General features: G+C 44.3%; 1 protein-coding gene across 6 annotated transcripts in view; it reads left to right on the forward strand.

Moving 5' to 3' along the window:
* LOC125428538 (zinc finger protein 665-like) overlaps positions 1-18,024 on the forward strand; it is a 70,031-nt gene that overhangs the window by 41,372 nt on the left and 10,635 nt on the right. For 2 of the 6 annotated variants that reach the window (XM_048488802.1, XM_048488804.1), the window contains exons 1-2: positions 15,482-15,590; positions 16,891-17,020. In XM_048488802.1, coding sequence (XP_048344759.1) covers positions 15,510-15,590; positions 16,891-17,020 — 211 coding nt within the window. In that variant the 5' untranslated portion in view covers positions 15,482-15,509. Of the gene's footprint in view, positions 1-3,654; positions 3,777-4,542; positions 4,672-5,765; positions 5,934-7,707; positions 7,899-8,544; positions 8,675-9,758; positions 11,144-15,481; positions 15,591-16,890; positions 17,021-18,024 lie in introns of those variants that run through there. The other 4 variants (XM_048488806.1, XM_048488803.1, XM_048488801.1 and 1 more) reach the window with 4 other exon arrangements.

The following is an 18,024-nucleotide window of genomic DNA, read 5'->3' on the forward strand; positions in this document are numbered from 1 at the left end:
TCTTGGTTAAGATGAAATTGCCTCGCCTCTTTTTGTACAGGCCTGCCTTCTCCCAAGAGGTTCCCCAGTTCCTGACAAATCTGGACCCCTCTGCCTTACACCACCTTCTCATCCTTTTCACGCATTGAGACCTCTGTATCTCCGCGTTGCCTAGCCTTCCGGCCTCTGGGCGCCAGATGGAACAGTTAGGCATTTCTGATGAATGCCACCTTGGGGAGTCCTGTTTGGACTTCAAGCGTGTTACCTAGCAGCCTAAATTCTTAGCTTCCAGAACCCTCCCAGCTATATTTCCCAATTAATACCGTTGGAAAGCCAATGTGGACCACAACGGCTGACTCCACCCCAGCACTGTCTGAAAGCCTATCTAGACGGTGCCGTGACATCCGGCAACCTTCGCACCAGGCAGGCCCAAGTCACCACATGCGGTCATCCACGCCTCTCACAAGAGCCACCCAACTCTCTACGTTTTCTAATGATCAAATCACTCCACTTTCACGAGCCCCCCCACCTCCCTGAGGAGTATTATTCTCAGTGCTTGAGAAGATATCTGATCACCAGCTAAGGAAGGGGTCCCATCTGAGTGGGAGCATCTTCCCCCACCTCAGACTGGCACCCTCCGTCCTCAAGACCTTCATTCTCCATGACATCTGAAGAGATGTCACCTTGGGATTGGGTCCCTGAAAGCCTCGTCTGTCACCCTCTCTGCCTCTTTCAGCTTCTCCAGGTCTGCCACCTTGGCTTCAAGAGAACGCACACGTTCCTTGAGTGCCAGGAGCTCATTGCAGCGAGGGCACACCCACAACTTCTGTCCTAGTGGCAGATATTCATACATGTGACACTCAGTGCAAAACACTGGAAAGCCCCCATCCCCCCGCTGGCTTCCTGCCTTCCTAACTGATTTTGTTTAGATATTTAAATATTAAACTTTTAGTCAGTGCCCCCCCCCCCCCGAAGCTATCTGTACCTATCACTCAGGAAATGTCCTTATTTATTTAAAAAACCAAATTGCTGGTTCCAGAGACTGAACTAAAGGCTGACTGACTCACCTCTCAGCAGCTCCACCTCTCAGCAGCTCAGGACAAAGAGGAACAAGAGATAACTTTTGTTAAACCCCGTTAAGCCCCACCTCTCAGCAGCCTCAGCTCTCAGCAGCCTTACAAGGAGAAAAAGAGATAACCCCTGCAAACCCCTGTTAAAATACACTGTTTTAAAAGATGTGGCTTTGAGAAAAGCCCTCCAAAATGAACACCAGAGCTCACTCTGCTCTTTCTGGCCCAGTTCTCTTCTCCACTGCTACTCCTCTCTGCTGGTTCCAGAGGAAGTTTGGATCTCCCTTATGGTAGTTGCTCTTGACAAGACCAGCTCTGTGCCCATTTCCCTTCTTTTTGTTTTCCCTCCTCCTTTCCCTCTATTAAATACATTTTTAAATACTCTTGATCAAATCTACATATTTTTTTCTAAAACCCTTCTGATTAAAATTTGTTATGTCAATGTTTTTCACCAAAGTGGTGAGATTAATCCCCAATATTACCTCTTATAAAATGAAAGAATGCAATAATGTTGAAGCTGGAAATTAGAACAATTAGAACAATGTAATATTGTGGATTAAATTTATAGCAGACCAGTCTATGAATGGCTACAAGCCACGGTGACTAAAGGGCATCTTTGCATTCAGAGGCAGTCATCGTTTGAATACCAGTGCCAAAAGGCAATATTAGAGAAAGGCTCTTTATTTTTCCTCTTTACTTTCTTGTTGGCTCTCCAGAGGAACTATTTGGCCACTGTTTGAGATGGCTTGCTGGATAAGGTGGACTACCGATCTTATTGAGCAGGACTTTCCTAAAGTTCTTACATTCCTGGATATCTGTCCATCTCTTGAAAGATCAATGGCAAGCATCAGCTATCTTTTTTTCTATATTCATTAGAGCTCCAATATCCTTTTCTAAGAAGAAAAAAGAGCTAAAGCAGGAGTACAGCTGAACAGCAGGAAGATAAAAGTAATGACTACTAAGGAATTAGTCAACTTTAAGGTTGACAATGAGGAAATTAATATTCTTCACGACTTTTCATGCCTCATCAACCAAAAGGGAGACTGGAACTAAGAAATCAGAAGGAGATTGAAACTTGGAAGGGCAGTTGTGTAGGAGCTAGAAAAGCTTTTTCAAGTGTAAGGATAGATCACTGGCAACCATTATCATGTTAATTCAGGCCACAGTAATCCCTGTCAGTTTGTCTGGGTGTGCAAGATGGACAAGAAAACTGACAGGAAGCAGAGGTGGAGTGAGGGGAAACTGCACCCAGTCCACACGCATGCCCTGTGGCCCTTCTGCGGCGCTGCCTGCCCCTAGAACGCCCCTTCATGGCTTGACCATGCCTCTGCCTGGGGTGTCGTGCCCCCCTCACCCCGTTGGGGCTACGCCAATGACAGGAAGAAAGTAAATTGCTTTGAAATATGGTTGTGGAGTAATAGTTTTACAGATACTGTGGATCAACAAGGGGGGGAATAATCATGTGATTGAGGCCCCCATGGTACTCCTTTTTATATCTAAGCATCACAAACCAAATCAGTTAAGAGATTTCTGTATTAACAACCTTTTCCTAATTAAAACAGAATTAATGCTCAGAAGTGGGAACATGTACTCATTCATGCATGCTTTCACAGCTGTTAACCATTGTGAGTTTTCAGTATTTAAGCTGTATGTTACCTTTCTTGGGGGACCATTATGAGCATTTGAAGACTCTGTGTCACAGCTTTGCAGTGTGTATCCATGAAGTATGATAGATATATTAGGTCATGTTGTTGCCTTACCCTTTACACCACACATTATTGGAATATGGATTTCATACTATTTTCCTGCAATATGTACTGGCAGATGCCAACTCCCATATTTGTGTGTGTGTGTGTGTGTGTGTGTGTGTGAGAGAGAGAGAGAGAGAGAGAGAGAGAGAGAGAGAGAGAGATTACAGGCCAAAATGTGAAAGGTCTGTTAGAATGAGATCATTAAAAAGAGTTAATGCAGTCAGCTGAGACTGGAAGCCCCTTGGACATGTATCTTGATTACCACACCCCGCCAAAGTAGTTTGCTAACACAAAAGAACCTAGAGAACTCCCCAGTACCAGATCATACATTTCCTCTGCCTTTAGAAACCATTTCCTCAACAATTGTTCCCTCCCTGATCCACTCAAAGCCTCAGCCAAATTTGAATGCTTGGGCAGAGACTCCAAAGAGTAACTCTGTAGAAGTTATTCAAGACTAACCCTGATCCAATCAAGAAACAATTGGCTCTATTATCCCGGAACTTAGAAACAATATATGTGCCATTGATTAGCTCAAGCCCAGCGATCCCTGCATGGAAATCCCAAAAGATCCAGGAAAACGAAACTGAAACTTACTTGCTCCCGCCCCTACCTGCGCAAAGGGATATAATCGTTCATCCCACACACACTCTCTCTCTCTCTCTCCAGTAGGTCTCTCCAGCAGCGGAGCCATCAGAGAAAACACAGCCCTGGAAGTGCGAAGAAACCTCCTTTCCAAATACTTCTGCTCCCTTCTTCCCGGTAACGTTGTTGCAGGGAACTACATTTCCCAGAAGGCCTTGCGAGCACCATTGAGGCCACCCTGCCTTTCCCGGGCATTGAAAGGGGGGCGGGGATGTTCTTCGACCGGGAGAAGGGAATCTGAGCCATATGGGGTCCTGCGAGGCGCCTCTTCTTTCCGGTCCCCCCCCCCCCCCCGCTGGAGGGAGAGCCTGGCTTTTGCATGTCTGCAGGAGAGGTGAAGTGAGGGTTTCATGAAGCAGATCTCGGGCAAGAAGAGGGGAAAGGAGAGAAAATAGAGGGGAAAGGGTCCCGAAAGACCGGCTTTCCGGGCTGGATCGGAGTGCTAGTAATGGGCGGGGTCAAGTGTCCGGGCCCCCCCCCCGCCCCCCCAGTGTCTTCCCTGCAACCAGCCTGAAATAATTTTATTCTGCACAACTAGACTAAAGACTCTTGGTCTGATCCAGGGGGGTTCGTGACCTGTTACTGGCCCCCGTGGCTCGATGGTCCGACACTTGACTATATTTTGCCAGTTGTATTTTCACTGCATACAGTTGCTTTGTCTGGTGTATGAACCCAGTGAGTATCACCGTCAAGAAGATCTCTGAATTGGCAACTGGTTTGAAGGTTAATAAAGGAGGGGATTTATTTCACTATCCCTTCCCATCCGGGTCCCACCTTCCTATCCTCTGGAGCAAACCATCAATTCCACTGCAAAATATTTGAAGGGTTTTCTGTTGTCTGCCTTGATCCACGTGTTTCCACTCCGTGCAGTTTTGGCCCTTCAGCTCCCACAGTCATTCTGATGCTGGTGCCAATTTTGAGCCTCAGTTTTCATTTTGATATTCTAGACAAGAAACCCCTCCCCCAATTTAATATATCTTCTGCTGCTTGTTAATCTTTGCCTGAAACTGTTATACCTTTTCTCATCAAAAGATGCAAGCTCGATTGTGTATTAATCCACTGCCACTGCCTGGAATTTATTTGTTTTATTTGGGTCTTAGTGCTTTCTCCAACACTGCTGGAGGTCCAGAGCAGCCCCACTAGAGACTGCCAGCAAGGAAGCACCCAGAAAGCTACTCTGCCTGGAGACCCTCGCTCATTCTCTGTGCCCTGGGCAGGACAGCTGCCAGGTACGTGGCAGGTCATTGGGTGGTCTTGCTCAGTGGTGCTGCCCGGCATGACTTTTAAAAGTGAGGCCCAGGTCATGAGAGCCCTCCCCCCCACCCCCACCCCCACCTTGTAATGTATGCCTCTGACTGATGGGAATAACTTTGAGGGTACAGCTACATCAAAAGTTGTATTCCCCATCAACACTCTCCACTGTAAAATCTCTGAAACAAAACTGCATGACCTCCAGCGCCTCTCTGTTGACACCTCTGTTAATTTTGGCTGGGGCTGCCACAGAACTCAAACTAACCACCAGGTCACATGCATGTGCCTGGCTTGCCGAGTATAGTAGAAATGCTGGCATTTGTCATGTTTCCTTTTGGCACCAGCCCTCCAAAGACCACCCCCACCCTCCCCCTAAGGGACTACTTTTTACTACAGAGCCATGCTACTTCCACCTAAAAGCTACTGATCGAACTTTCATCTTTCTGTGAGAAAGGGTGTGGCATTGTATGAAATTCTGGATGTGAGGAGATGATGCCATAGCTGACTTGCAGTTGAAGGGCGTGTTGTACAAACTGCAGTTGTTCCACACGGCACAAGTGTCTGGAAAGGTTTCTGAGGCAGCCAGGTGTTCTTTACTCTATATCTCTCACACACCAAGCCTCTTGGATTACAGGGCCTGGGAATGTTAGGGGAAAAGGATACAGGATAGCAGTAATTATGCCAGTTTACATTTGCAGAACTGGATGCAAGTTTAAGAGTAACACAGAATGCCTCTGCTGAAAGGTATGGTTAAAGCAGAAACCTTCTGTGGAATTGCAGTTGGGTATGTCTGTAGTTACACCTGCAAGGTAGTTCTGTTCTTGAACTTAGTATACAGTCACATAGGGGTTGTTCAGGTTTGTTTTTTCATTTAATTGGACTTGACTAAGAGAAGCCCAGTTCTGAGTTGTTCTCCGAATTTGTGTTTCTTGGAGACTTTCTGTAGATTCTGCTTGTCCAGGGTTGAAAAAAATGAATCCAATTTTCATTGCTGCCATTTTGATTTATTGCATTCTTTTAATGTTGATTGGCTAGTGGAATTCTTCTTTCTTTTTTGGATGTTTGGGGACAGGAATGGATGATGAACTGGGGCCCATTTTCCCCTTTCAGAGATCTGCAATGTCCTTTGAGGAGGTAGCCGTGTTCTTCACACAAGAGGAATGGGCTCTGCTGGATCCGGTTCAAAGAAATCTCTTCTGGGAAGTTATAGAGGAAATTTACGAAACTGTGGCCTCTCTGGGTAAGGATTGTTTCCCCTTTGTTATGAATACAGAAAAGAAAGGAGGAAATGGCTACTACCTTGGACACTTCTTTAGCTTCAGGATGCAGTTCCATTTATCATTGAAAAAAACAACAGAGATTGCAAACCCAGGAATCTTACATGCTGTAAACAGCACTCTGAGGAGGGCTCTGATTAGGAGAGACAGACAATATCAGTTAGTTTCCTGCTAGCAAATCCCTGAGGCTCGTGTTTACTTCTTAGCCTTTCTATTTTGATGCAGCGATCCTCCCACAATCCTTTGTTTGAGTGAGGCTAATGGAAGGAGAGGAGGAATGGTCTTGTTGATTTGAGTAGGCCAGAAGAGGGGCCCTCCCTCAGCTGCAGACCTCTTGTTCAGCATCTCAAGAGACCGGAGTTGAGTCCACGCCACTTGAAAAAGGGTTAATTAATTTAATTCATTAAGTATTAGTCTTCTAGGCCATCCTTTTCCAAGTGGGCTTTGGGTGGCTTATGATGAAGAATTCATAATGCAATAATATAAAAATGCTGAACATTGATTAGACGGGAGGGTTCGTTGGTTGCAGGGCGGGAAAGGCCCCTGCCTGATACCATTCCAAGGCACCACTCCATGGGTGGAAGCACCTGGGCTTGATGGAAAGCTTTAGGGAAAATCTTGGCAGAGGGAAAATGGGAGTTGTCTGTGACCATTTCTGCTTTGTGAGAAGGATCCCAGAGACAGGAAGGTGGTATGTGGGGAAGAGAACCCAGACAAGAGACACAGCAGCAAGGTTCCAAGTGATGAATGGGGACTTGGGAGTCAAGTACTTCTCTCTATAACCTTCTTTCACCAGCTCAAGGCTGTCCTGGGGGAGCCATCCTAGATAAGATCATGCCCACGATTTAATATCCTTAACAGAGGCCAAGATGGATTGGGTGGGATACCTTCTCAGATCTCTGCTGTGCAGTTCAGGGAATATCTCTGTGGAAGTTTGGAAGAATGGGGAAGTGAACTATTCTCCCAAGATCATCCGAAAGGTGGTGGCCAGGTTTGTAGCCTTGGCCTTGTGGCCTTGTTTCCTGAAGGGGTATTCCTGCCACAAAAGACACATGGGTGGGCAGGTGCTTGAAGTCGTGCCCGCGATGCCCCAAGGAAGAGACAAGACGCGGAGATATCATCTGGTGGAGAGAGCCAGTAGCAGGAAGCCTTGGGATCCGTGATCCCTAGCAACTCTGCCGATGTGCCTAGCCTCTGGCACTTTTGTTAGGGGTTCCACTGGGGAAGTGTAAAGGGGTGGGACAGGTAGGAGAGCGGGAGGGTCGGGAGAGCAGGAGAACGGGAGACCATCATGTGATGCATGATCTCATCGGGCTGCTACGTGCAGGAGGAAGCATCCGGGCTTCTAAGACCTAATCCCTCACCCTGAGAGACAAGGAGGCCTTTGTCCCCTTGTCTAGGGACACCTGGTGACATGAGAGGCCCAAGTGGGTTCAAAACCACCATATTTTCTGCAGAGGCGAAGGAGTTGGGGGGAGCGTGTGCGCCCAGAAGGCCGTAGCCGGCACCGGCATTCCAGGCGCTCTATCTACGGTTCTGCTGGGTTCGCGGGCTCACCCCTACAAGGTCCCTTTATTAATATATGCTCACTTGTCTCACAAATCCCAAAGCTTGCTGTACTCACAGTATTTATTGATTTACGTGGGAAGCTGCTTCACAAAACGAACAATGAAACCTTCTCTTTCACATTCCCAAATACTTCTTTTTTTAAAAAAAATTGTTTTGATTGTATTGCAGGGAACTATATTTCCCAGAAGTTCTTGCGAGTACCAGATAAGTCAACCCTGCCTTTTCTAGGTGTTCATGGGGTGGTTTTTCCTCGAGGAGGAGAAGGAAATGTATGGAATATGCAGTTCCGTGGGACCTCTCTTCTTTCTCCTTCCCTCTGGCTGGAGGAAGAATTTGGCTTCTGCACCTCTGCAGGAAAGGTTAGTTTAGGATTTCATCAACATCATGAATAAGGGAGGGAAGAGGAAATCTGTGTGAATGGGAGGGAAAGAGAAAGAGGGCGCATCCAGAAAATGGCTTCCTGGGCATTATCGGTGCATTGAAGGAGGGGATAATGCTATTCTCTCCAGTCACTGACTAATTTTTCTGCAAGGTGTTTATCTTTGCCGTACACAGTTGCTTTTATTTGAAATCCCATATCTGTTGAAATGATGCAGCATCTTACTTGCAATTGAAGGATGTCTTGTGGAAGCTGCAGCCATTTCACACATATCTGTAAGGGTCTCTGAGTCTTCAGGTTTGTGCTGAGTATTCTGATCCCTCCATGTCTTGCCTGGCAAGCCCCAAGGATCACGTGCCCCAGGGTAAATAAGCCTTGGTTTTGTTAGGGAAAAATAGGGCAAAAGACATGATGATCTTAATTGGGCCAGTTTCTGTTTAGAGAGTCAAAGGCAAACTTTAGAGAGGAACACACATGACTGAAAACAATGAATACATTTTCCTTGGCATTTGTTGGATGAACTTTATTCATCTAATGAACTGAGAGCCTGATGGGATCTTTTTTTATTTCTTGAGTGCACTAGGACAGGAATCAATGATCAACAGGAGCATATTTTTTTCTTTCAGAGATCTCCAGTGTCCTTTGAGGAGATAGCCATGTTCTTCACGGGGGAGGAATGGGCTCTGCTGGATCCAAGCCAAAGAAAACTCTTCTGGGAAATGACGAAGGAAAATTTTGAGATGGTAGCCTCTCTAGGTACAACATCTTTTCCCTTTTATTATGAACCCAGAAGAGAAAGAAGGGGGTGGCATCTTCCTTTGTCCCTCTTTGATTTCAGGCTCAAAACAAATCCTGTAGCACCAGCTGGACAGCTCCCTCTAATCAGATAGGGCAGGCTCAGCCCAGTTGTACAAGGATTTGTGGAGGACTTCCTTATTTTATCATTGTCTCTGCACTCTCTGTCTCCTGACAGCTGCCATATGCACAATTTTCAGAATTTCCTTTTTAATTGCCAACCTACCCACCAACCCATTTTAACTCTCCCCCCAATTTTCAGCTATATTATTTATTTGCTTTATAGTGGCACAGGAGTGTTTTAAAGCAACTTACACATTCTGTATTTTATTATCACAACAAACCTGTGAAGTAGGTTAGGCTATGTATGGGATTAGCCCAAAGTCTCCCGGTGATGATTTAGAACAGAATGAGGATTTGAATCTGAGTCTCCTACACTCTAGTCAGAAACTTGAACCACTCTCTCACACAGACTTTGGAAGTGTGACTGCTGTGGAATAGAAGCAAGCAGCCAGTCCTAGGTGAGTCATGCAAGCTGGGCGGTGTCAAGTAGCCTGGCGGCCACTAGTACTAATCCTGGCACAGGGGAATACTCCCTCAAAGCCCTCAAAAGAGTATTGTTGCCTTCCCCTACACTGAACAGACAGAATCCAAGGATTGAAGCCTGATAATACTTCTGGTGACCTTGCAATGGCTACTGAAAGAGTTTGTTTCTTATGCTACAAGCACTGCTTGTGTTATTTCAGGGTGTTGCAACTGCCTAATATACTTTTTCCAGATTTTTCTGCAATCCTGCATCATTTTCCAGAAAACATATTAATTTTAGTGTGGTCTCAAGACCAATTTTCTGCAACAGAAGCAAGAAAACCCCTCCCTCTTCCTTTGATCATGTGTTTCTCCTTTTCCTGATGTATGGTTAAATATTGGTGAGGTTTTTCCAGGCCCTTGGTTTCCACTGTAAAAAATACTATTGACCATTGACTGTACTTGCTAACTGGTATTTGTACCTTTCCATTCTTATTTGCTTTCTGATTCACTTTTGCAGTTGCAGGTGTGAGGGAGATGATCAATGAGAAGGACTCAGGAAAGGTGGTTGTGGAGAAAGAAAATGATGTCCATGTGGAAGTGAAATCTGGGAATGAAGTTGTACCCAAACAAGACTGTAGACTGAAATGGGAAGTAAAAGAGAAGGAGAGGAAGGAATTGCTTGGTTGTCAAAGGACAAATAAACCTGAAGTCTCAGCCCAAAATGAAACTTGGAAGAGCAAGAGAAGGCATCAGGATTCCATGAAGCAAAAAGGGCTCAGCTGCAAATACCGTGTTAAAAAATATCAGAATGTTACAACATTTTGGAAAACGTATACATGTTTGGAGTGTGGAAAGTGCTTCTCTCAGAATAGTCACCTAAAAGCACATGAAAAAATTCACACAGGGGAGAAGCCTTATAAATGCTTGGAATGTGGAAAGTGCTTCTCTCAGAATGGCAACCTGACTGCACATGAAAAAATTCACACAGGGGAGAAGCCATATAAATGCTTTGAATGTGGAAAATGCTTCTCTCAGAATGGCAGCCTAAATAAACATGAAAAAATTCACACAGGGGAGAAGCCATATAAATGCTTGGACTGTGGAAAGTGCTTCTCTGCAAATTGCTATCTAACTGTACATCAAAAGATTCACACAGGGGAGAAGCCATATAAATGCTTGGACTGTGGAAAGTGTTTTTCTTATGATATTTCCCTAACTAAACATCAAAAAGTTCATATAGGGGCAAAGCCATGTAAATGCTTGGCGTGTGGAAAGTGTTTCTCTCGGAATGGTTGCCTAACTAGACATCAGAAGATTCACACAGGGGAGAAGCCATATAAATGCTTGGAGTGTGGAAAGTGCTTCTCTCATAATAGCCACCTAGCAACTCATCGAAAGCTTCACACAGGGGAGAAGCCATATAAATGCTTGGAGTGTGGGAAATGCTTCTCTCAGAATGGTAGCCTAACTAGACATCAAAAGATTCACATAGGGGAGAAGCCATATACATGCTTGAAGTGTGGAAAGTGCTTCTCTCACAATGGTTGCTTAAGTAGACATCAGAAAGTTCATACAGGGGAGAAGCCATGTAAATGCTTGGAGTGTGGAAAGTGCTTCTCTCAGAATGGTCACCTAATTGCACATCAAAAAATTCACTCAGGGGAGAAGCCATATAAATGTTTGCAGTGTGGAAAGTGCTTCACTCAGAATGGCCACTTAAGTGCACATCAAAAGATTCACACTGGGGAGAAGCCTTATAAATGCTTGGAGTGTGGAAAGTGCTTCTCTCGGAACAGCCACCTAACTGCACATCAAAAGTTTCACACAGGGAAGAGGCCCTATAAATGTTTAGAATGTGGAAAGTGCTTTTTTCAGAATGGTGACCTAAGTAAACATAAGAAAGTTCATACTGGAGAGACGTCATATTGAAATGTGAAAATTGTTACTTAGGTTCAGTATCTCCATTTTTTAGTTTTACTCCACTTTTACACAGTATGAATTACTTTTAGAAAGTGCATATATGGCAGTGCAGTAATTATTAACTTTCTACAGATGATGCATTTGTTAATTGTAATTATTAATGCATTTGCCAATTGTAATTCTATGGGTATTATCTTCATCACAGAATGTTCATGTAAAATGCAGTATGTGGAAATGTCTACAAGACCAGTGAAAGCTTGTACTTGGGAACATAGAAGTTGAATCAGGATTAACAAACTTTCTGCTCTACTGGTGCAGCTTTTAGATAAGTAATCCAAATTCTGGGCAAGTCATGGTTCCTCCACATCACATTTCATAGCAACTTAAAAGGAGAGAGGCATTTTGGATCTGCACACTAAAGATATTGGCTGGTTGTGCATTTAAATACAAACCCTTTACTATATTTGTATGAATTCTGTAGTTTTTGAAAAAGTTTTCAAAAATTTAAACTCTGTAATGTATTGACATTTATGTATCTTTTACACTTAAATATTTTCCCTCCACATCCTCTTCTCCTTCCCTTTACCCTGCTCTTGCATTTTGATTAATTATGACTAAGCAATTATGTTAAGATAACACCAAACCCAGGAGTGACTAGTACAAATAATATGCAAGTGCAGTTCACTCCCTGCTGCATACAAAAAGACAATCAATTAAATATTTATTAAATTTATAATAAAGTGGCACGGTACAATAAAAACAATAATCGCCTATTATATAAAGTATTCAAATTTCAATAGAATTCAAAACACAGGAAGGAAAACACATCTCAATTTAAGACAACTTCTCTTAATCTAATCTCATTCTAAACAATAGAATGGGTACCTCCTTTGTTAACCACTGTTTGGAATATGGTCATAATGAACATGATTTTTCTTTTTGTGTGTTGTATCAATACAGACCGAACAAATACAGAAGAGTAGACATTTGCAAACATCTGCAAATGGAAATAAAATAGATCTTTAAATTACAAACCTTCAATAGATGGGGTTTGAACACAGACATTGATTATTCCTGTTACTTATAAAATTTGGGCTTCCAGATTAATTTGTGAAATCTAGATTCTTTATTGTTTGTAAGTCATGCCAGAGTCTTTTATTGTTAAGTTTAATCTTGATGTAGGAATGGGTTATATGACTTTAGAGTAATAGCCCAGTCATATGAGCTCTTCACCTGTTACTAATTAAGGTCTATAACTAGTCAGGGACATTGTAGCAGCATCTCGTTGAGAACATTTGCTTGCCAAGGCTCCTTGTAGCATTGCTGCTAGAAATAGTTTAGTCACTTTAGCTTCTAGGGACTGTCCTGGCTTGATTTGATCGAGAAACTATTGATTTGAAGCTCAGATGGCAGTGGTGGCCAGGAGCTCCAGCTGGTTTACTCAGAGCCTTGTTTGTACAAATTATTTGCTTTTCTTGTGAAGGCTTGACCTGAAGTGGGTCTAGACTGCACTTCCTTGGCAATATCATGGATCTAATCTTGGAAGGATGACATCTACAGTTGGAAGAATAAAGTGTCCATGCTTGACAACGTTGTTCAGTTGTTTTGAGTCTACACGGATACACGCTGAACCATCTTTCTTGGGTACTGACACCATCGGACCACACCAATCTGTAGGTTCTGTAATTGGTTCAATCACTCTGCAGTGAACCATTCCGTTCAGTTCAACTTTCACTTTTGGAAGTACAGTGGAACCTCGGTTTTTGTCGCCCTCAGTTTTAGTTCATTTCAGTTTTCATCGATCGCCTGGGCAAAAAAGTTGACTTGGTTTTTGTCGATCACCTCGGTTTTCGTCGATTTCTGTCGCCTGCTGTCCATCAAAACCGCATCAATAGAGGGCAACCCAGGACTGCAAGGTAGGTGGCCCTATGGTGCCTTGGTTTTCTGTCGGTTTCGGTTTTCGCTGCCTCCTGCCGAACAGATTACTGACGAAAACCGAGGTTCCACTGTAGAGGTACTGATGTGGACCTAGCAGTGCTGACAGTGTAATATGTAGCTTTGTCTTTTAGCCTTATTTTGATAGGAGGTACTTGTTAAGTTCCCAGTTCCTGTTGAGATTGGAAAATCATCTAGGCAACAGATCAGGCCCATTGCTACAGCTGTACCTCTAATCAGGAGGTTGTTGGATCAAGTTTTGAGTATATAAACCTTGAAATCACATTCACATCAGCTCCAGTATCTATTTTGAATTCCAAAGTCAGACCAAACATTTGCAAAGAAACCACCCAAGGGTCAGTTATGGGCTTGGAGCACCTGACTGGTCCCAAAAATAACACGTCACAGACACCCTCTTTAGATGCAACTTCTCTTATATCACAAGTGCTGCAAACAATAGCAAAATGACTTATTCGTTTGCACTTGTAGCACTTGAAGTTCTTTTGGATAACTTTGTTCATGGACTTGTGCTTTAATCAGTTCAGAGTTTCTACTTAGTTGGACTGCTACATCCAGCATAAGGGCACTTTTCAGTTGCGGCTGATGAGAAAAGTCTGTGTGTCTGTGTCTTTTATAGTTTCACCTTTGATAGCCCCCGAATCACAAATATCTGCTAGTTCATGCAAACACCTTGTATAAACTTCTGCAGATTCACCAGGCTCCAGTTTATGCAGATAAAAACAAGCTCTCTCATGGATAAGGTTACATTGGACACAAAATATTCTTCAAATTTACCCAGGATTAAGTCAAAACTGTTCCTATCCACTTATGTTGTAAAGATGAAGAAATTGAAGATCTGCTCTGCTTGGGGGCCCATAAATTAAGAAGCATATCTGGATGTCTCCTACCTCATGCAATCTAGTGGCAGTTCTGTATGTGGGGAAGCACTGTATCCAAACAGACCATCCAGTAGGCTGATTGAAGTCAAAGGCTTCTGATGGGGAAAATGTTGCCATTTTCTGCTGCATTAGTACCCTGTTCTCTCTCTACCCCAAAGGAAAAGCTGCAGACCTTTGCAAATCACTGAAGACGCTTGGAGTTCAAACTTCCGACACCATACAACAGTAGCGGTTTTAAAGAAGTTTATTTACAGTTAACACAAGGAACTATAGAACCCTTCATAGCTACAAAAACTCTCTGTCTTAACTCTCTCAACACCTTTCCCCGGTCTCTTAACTCCGCCTGTTAACTTAAATTCTTAAAAGCATATCATCACACTATGGCAGTGGTGGTTTAACCCAAACTAAGCAATAGGTGCCAGAGGTGGCACTCAGAAGGCCTCTGTGGGCACATGCAAACATGTCAGCGATCCCCCCCCCCCCCTGAAGTAGGGGCTCGAGGCCTGGGCCCAACTGGGTCGATTACCAGTTACATTATGGCAACCTAAGACCTCCATGCATTTTGGGGAAGCAGTGTAGGTAACCCTACACGTGGCAAAGCCTGTTAAACCCTTCACTCTCGATTACTTCATGCTTAAGAACTAAAAGCCATCTGTTCCGTATACCTCCCATTGGGAGTAAGCTCGGTTGCTGGCGAATGGCTCGCTTGCTTCTAGGGAGTAAGAACCCAGGAAGATACCTGATCCTAGGGTTAGATGGAATGCTTCATTGGGAAAGTTCACCCGTTTTTTTTTTACAGGGGAAGAGAGTTGCACGGTTGCTTCAGCAAAGCTTGGACCCGACTACCTGTACTTGCCAAGCTTTGCTCACGGGAGTAACACACGACCTTGACAGAAAGCCTGAACCGTTTTTTCTAAACATTTTAAAACCTCAGTTGTTCATAGGAATTTGTTCATAGTTGTGTTTAGTCCGGCACTTTGCGATAAATAAGTGGGTTTGGAGTTGCAATTTGGGCACTCGGTCTCGAAAAGGTTCGCCATCACTGCACTATGGCATTGTATCCTACTGAGGGTTCTGTCCTCCGCAGGCTCCACTCCCAAAATCCAAGAGTTTCGCAGTCTGGATCTGGCAGTCCTAAAGCTTAGGTACGTCTGGAAGCCTAGAGCAAAGTAGTTCCCAGCATCAGAACCAAGTGCTATTGTTGTTGTTTTTTAAACCTTAGAGATTTAAGCAGATAAAGTTTTCCCTCCGCTGTCTTCTGCCTCTTTCTCAGGACCACTCCAGCCGGTCTCTCGTGCAATGAGCCAGTCAGAGTCACAAAGTCCCAAAAGAGCGAAAAAACCCTCTTCTATCCAAGTACTTCTGTTCTGTTCTTCCCTGAGCCTGGTTGCTGCAGAGAACTACATTTCCCAGACGGCCTTGCAAGCACCATTGAAGCCAACCCAACTACTCCCAGGGCTCAGGCGTTGAAGGGGCCGGCTTTTTCTAGAAGGGGAGAAGGGGATTTTGGCAACATGGAGCTCCGGAGGGCGCCTCTTCTTTCTGGTCCCCCCCGGCTGGAGGAAGAACCTGGCTTTTGCATGTCTTCAGGAGAGGTGAGTGGAGGGCTTCATAATAAAGCAGAACTTGGACGAGAACCCGGGAAGGGTGAGAAAATAGGGGTGAAAAGCAGCAAAAGAGGAAGAGACGGCTGGAGGGAGCCCCGAGAGAGCCACTTCCCGGGCAGGATCTGTGTGTGTGTGTTTTCACCCCATTGAATGTGTTCCCTGCAACCAGTCTGAGTTTAATTTCTTCTTAAGAGACAGGTAGATCGATCGATCCAGGAGTTCGTGGTTTGGCCCCCTTTGTTCGATGCTCCCGTTTTTGGCACATTGTATCACTACATACGGTTGCTTTTTCCAGTGAGGATCACTCTCAAGAAGATCTGTGCATTAGCAACCGGTCTGAAGGTCTGTGCAGGAGGGGATCTAATTTGCCCTCTCTGCCTATCCAGGTTCCACCTTCCTCGCCTATCTGGCGCGAACCGTCTCTTCAATTGCAAAATATTTGAGGGATTTTCTTTTGTCTGCTCTGGACCAAGATGTTTCAAGTGCTGGTAGTTTTTGCACTGCTACTTCCACTGTTATTCTGATGCTGGTGCCATCTTTGAGGCTCCCAGTTTTCGTTTTGATATTCTAGATAAGAAAAAAATCCATCCCCATTTAGTAAAACTATGTTCTGTTTGTCTAAAACTGTTACTATTATATGAAATTTGGAATCAATGGAGATGATGCAGTAGCTTAGTTGCGGTTGAAAGGTTTGTTGTACAAACTGCAGTGTTTCCACATTGCACGAATATCTGAAAATGTCTTTGAGGCAGCAGCTTTGTTCTGTGTCTTTTTTACCGTGCATCTCTCACTTGCTAACCCTGGCGACCACAAGCCCCGGGCAGGGGGAAAAGAGAACATAAGACAGGATGACTGTCATTTGGCCAATTTGGTTAGCAGAGCTGGATTAAATTTAAGAGTATCACAGGATGCCTCTGCAAAAAAATATATTTATAGCAGAAATCTGTGGAATTACAAGTGCTTTGCATGTCTGAAGTTATATAAGCAAGATAGTTCTGTTGTTGAACCCGATGTATAGTCAAATACGGATCATTGGGGCGGGGGGGGGGGGGCACTGGACCTGACCAAGTGAAGCCCAGTTATGGTCCATTTTCTGAATTTGTATTTCTTGGAGACTTTCAATATATTCAACTTGTCACTAGTTGAAAAAAAAATGAGTACAATTTTCATTGTTGCTTTGATGTGCTGCATTCTTTTAATTAGCTCAGTGGCTGATAAAATTCTTCTTTCTATCTTGAACTCAGAGACTGAAATCAGTGATCAACTGGGTCATATTTTCCTCTTTCAGGAATTCACAGTGTCTTTTGAGTCAGCAGCTGTGTTCTTCACAGAGGAGGAATGGGCTCTGCTGGATCCAGGCCAAAGAAAACTCTTCTGGGAAGTTATGGAGGAAAATTATGAGTCTGTGGCCTCCCTGGGTAAGGATCTTTGCCCTTTTATTATGAACATGAAAGAGAAGGGAGAGGGTGGCATCTTCCTTTGAAACTCTTGACCTTCAGGACACATTTCCCTTTGCCACAAAAGAAAGAATTGAGCATCTAGACCTAGGAATTTTACTGCTCCTGAGAAGGAAGCATTCAACATTTCACGATGAGAAGGGCTCTGATTGATAGGGAAGGGCAGTCTTCAGTTAGGTTCCTGCTGGCGAATCCCTGGGGCTCCTGTTGTCTTCTTCAGCCTTTCTATTTGGTGCAGAGTGGTTATGCCACAGTCCTTTGCTTGAGCAACTGAGGCTGATGGCAGGAGAGGAGGAATGGCCTTGGAGATTTGATTAGGCCAGAGGATGGGCTTTCAGAACTCTTGTTCTGCATCTTGAAAGTCTGCAATTCAGTCCATGCCACTTGAAAAAGGGTTTAGTCAAGAGGGTTTTTGGTTGCAGGGCTGGGAAAGGTCCCTGCCTGAGAACCTTCCAAGGCACCATTCCTTGGGTAGAATCAGCTGGGCTTGATGGAAGGTTGCGGTGAAAATATTGGCAGGGGGAAAATGGGGGAAATAGAGGAAGGTGTGAGGAAGGAATGTGGCATGTTGAAGAAGAGAAGCCAAGTAAGGGATGCAGCAGTCAGGTTCCCAGGTAATAAATGGGGGTTTGGAAGTCAAGTGCTTCTCTTTGGTGGATTCCACACAGCATAAATGTAACATATTTAGGGTCAGGGTTATAAAAAGATCAATTTTGGCATTTCGTGTTCCCACAGCGTGGGAGAACACAAGCATTGCCAGCCAAAATGGATCTTGTTTCCTGCCTATTTCACAGAGCTCTTGTCAGTTTCACAGTGGTGCCTGCCATTTTGGGTGCTGCAGCAGATTTGCTGTGCAGATTCCCCACAGAGGTTTCCACTGCTGGCAGCTCATCCATTTGCTGTTTTGCTGTAAAAACAGATGGATTTGTTTAGCCTAGCGATCCCACGTGTGGGTCACTTTTCCT

This window comes from Sphaerodactylus townsendi, linkage group LG03, assembly GCF_021028975.2.
Source record: "Sphaerodactylus townsendi isolate TG3544 linkage group LG03, MPM_Stown_v2.3, whole genome shotgun sequence".
Lineage (NCBI taxonomy): Eukaryota > Metazoa > Chordata > Lepidosauria > Squamata > Sphaerodactylidae > Sphaerodactylus > Sphaerodactylus townsendi.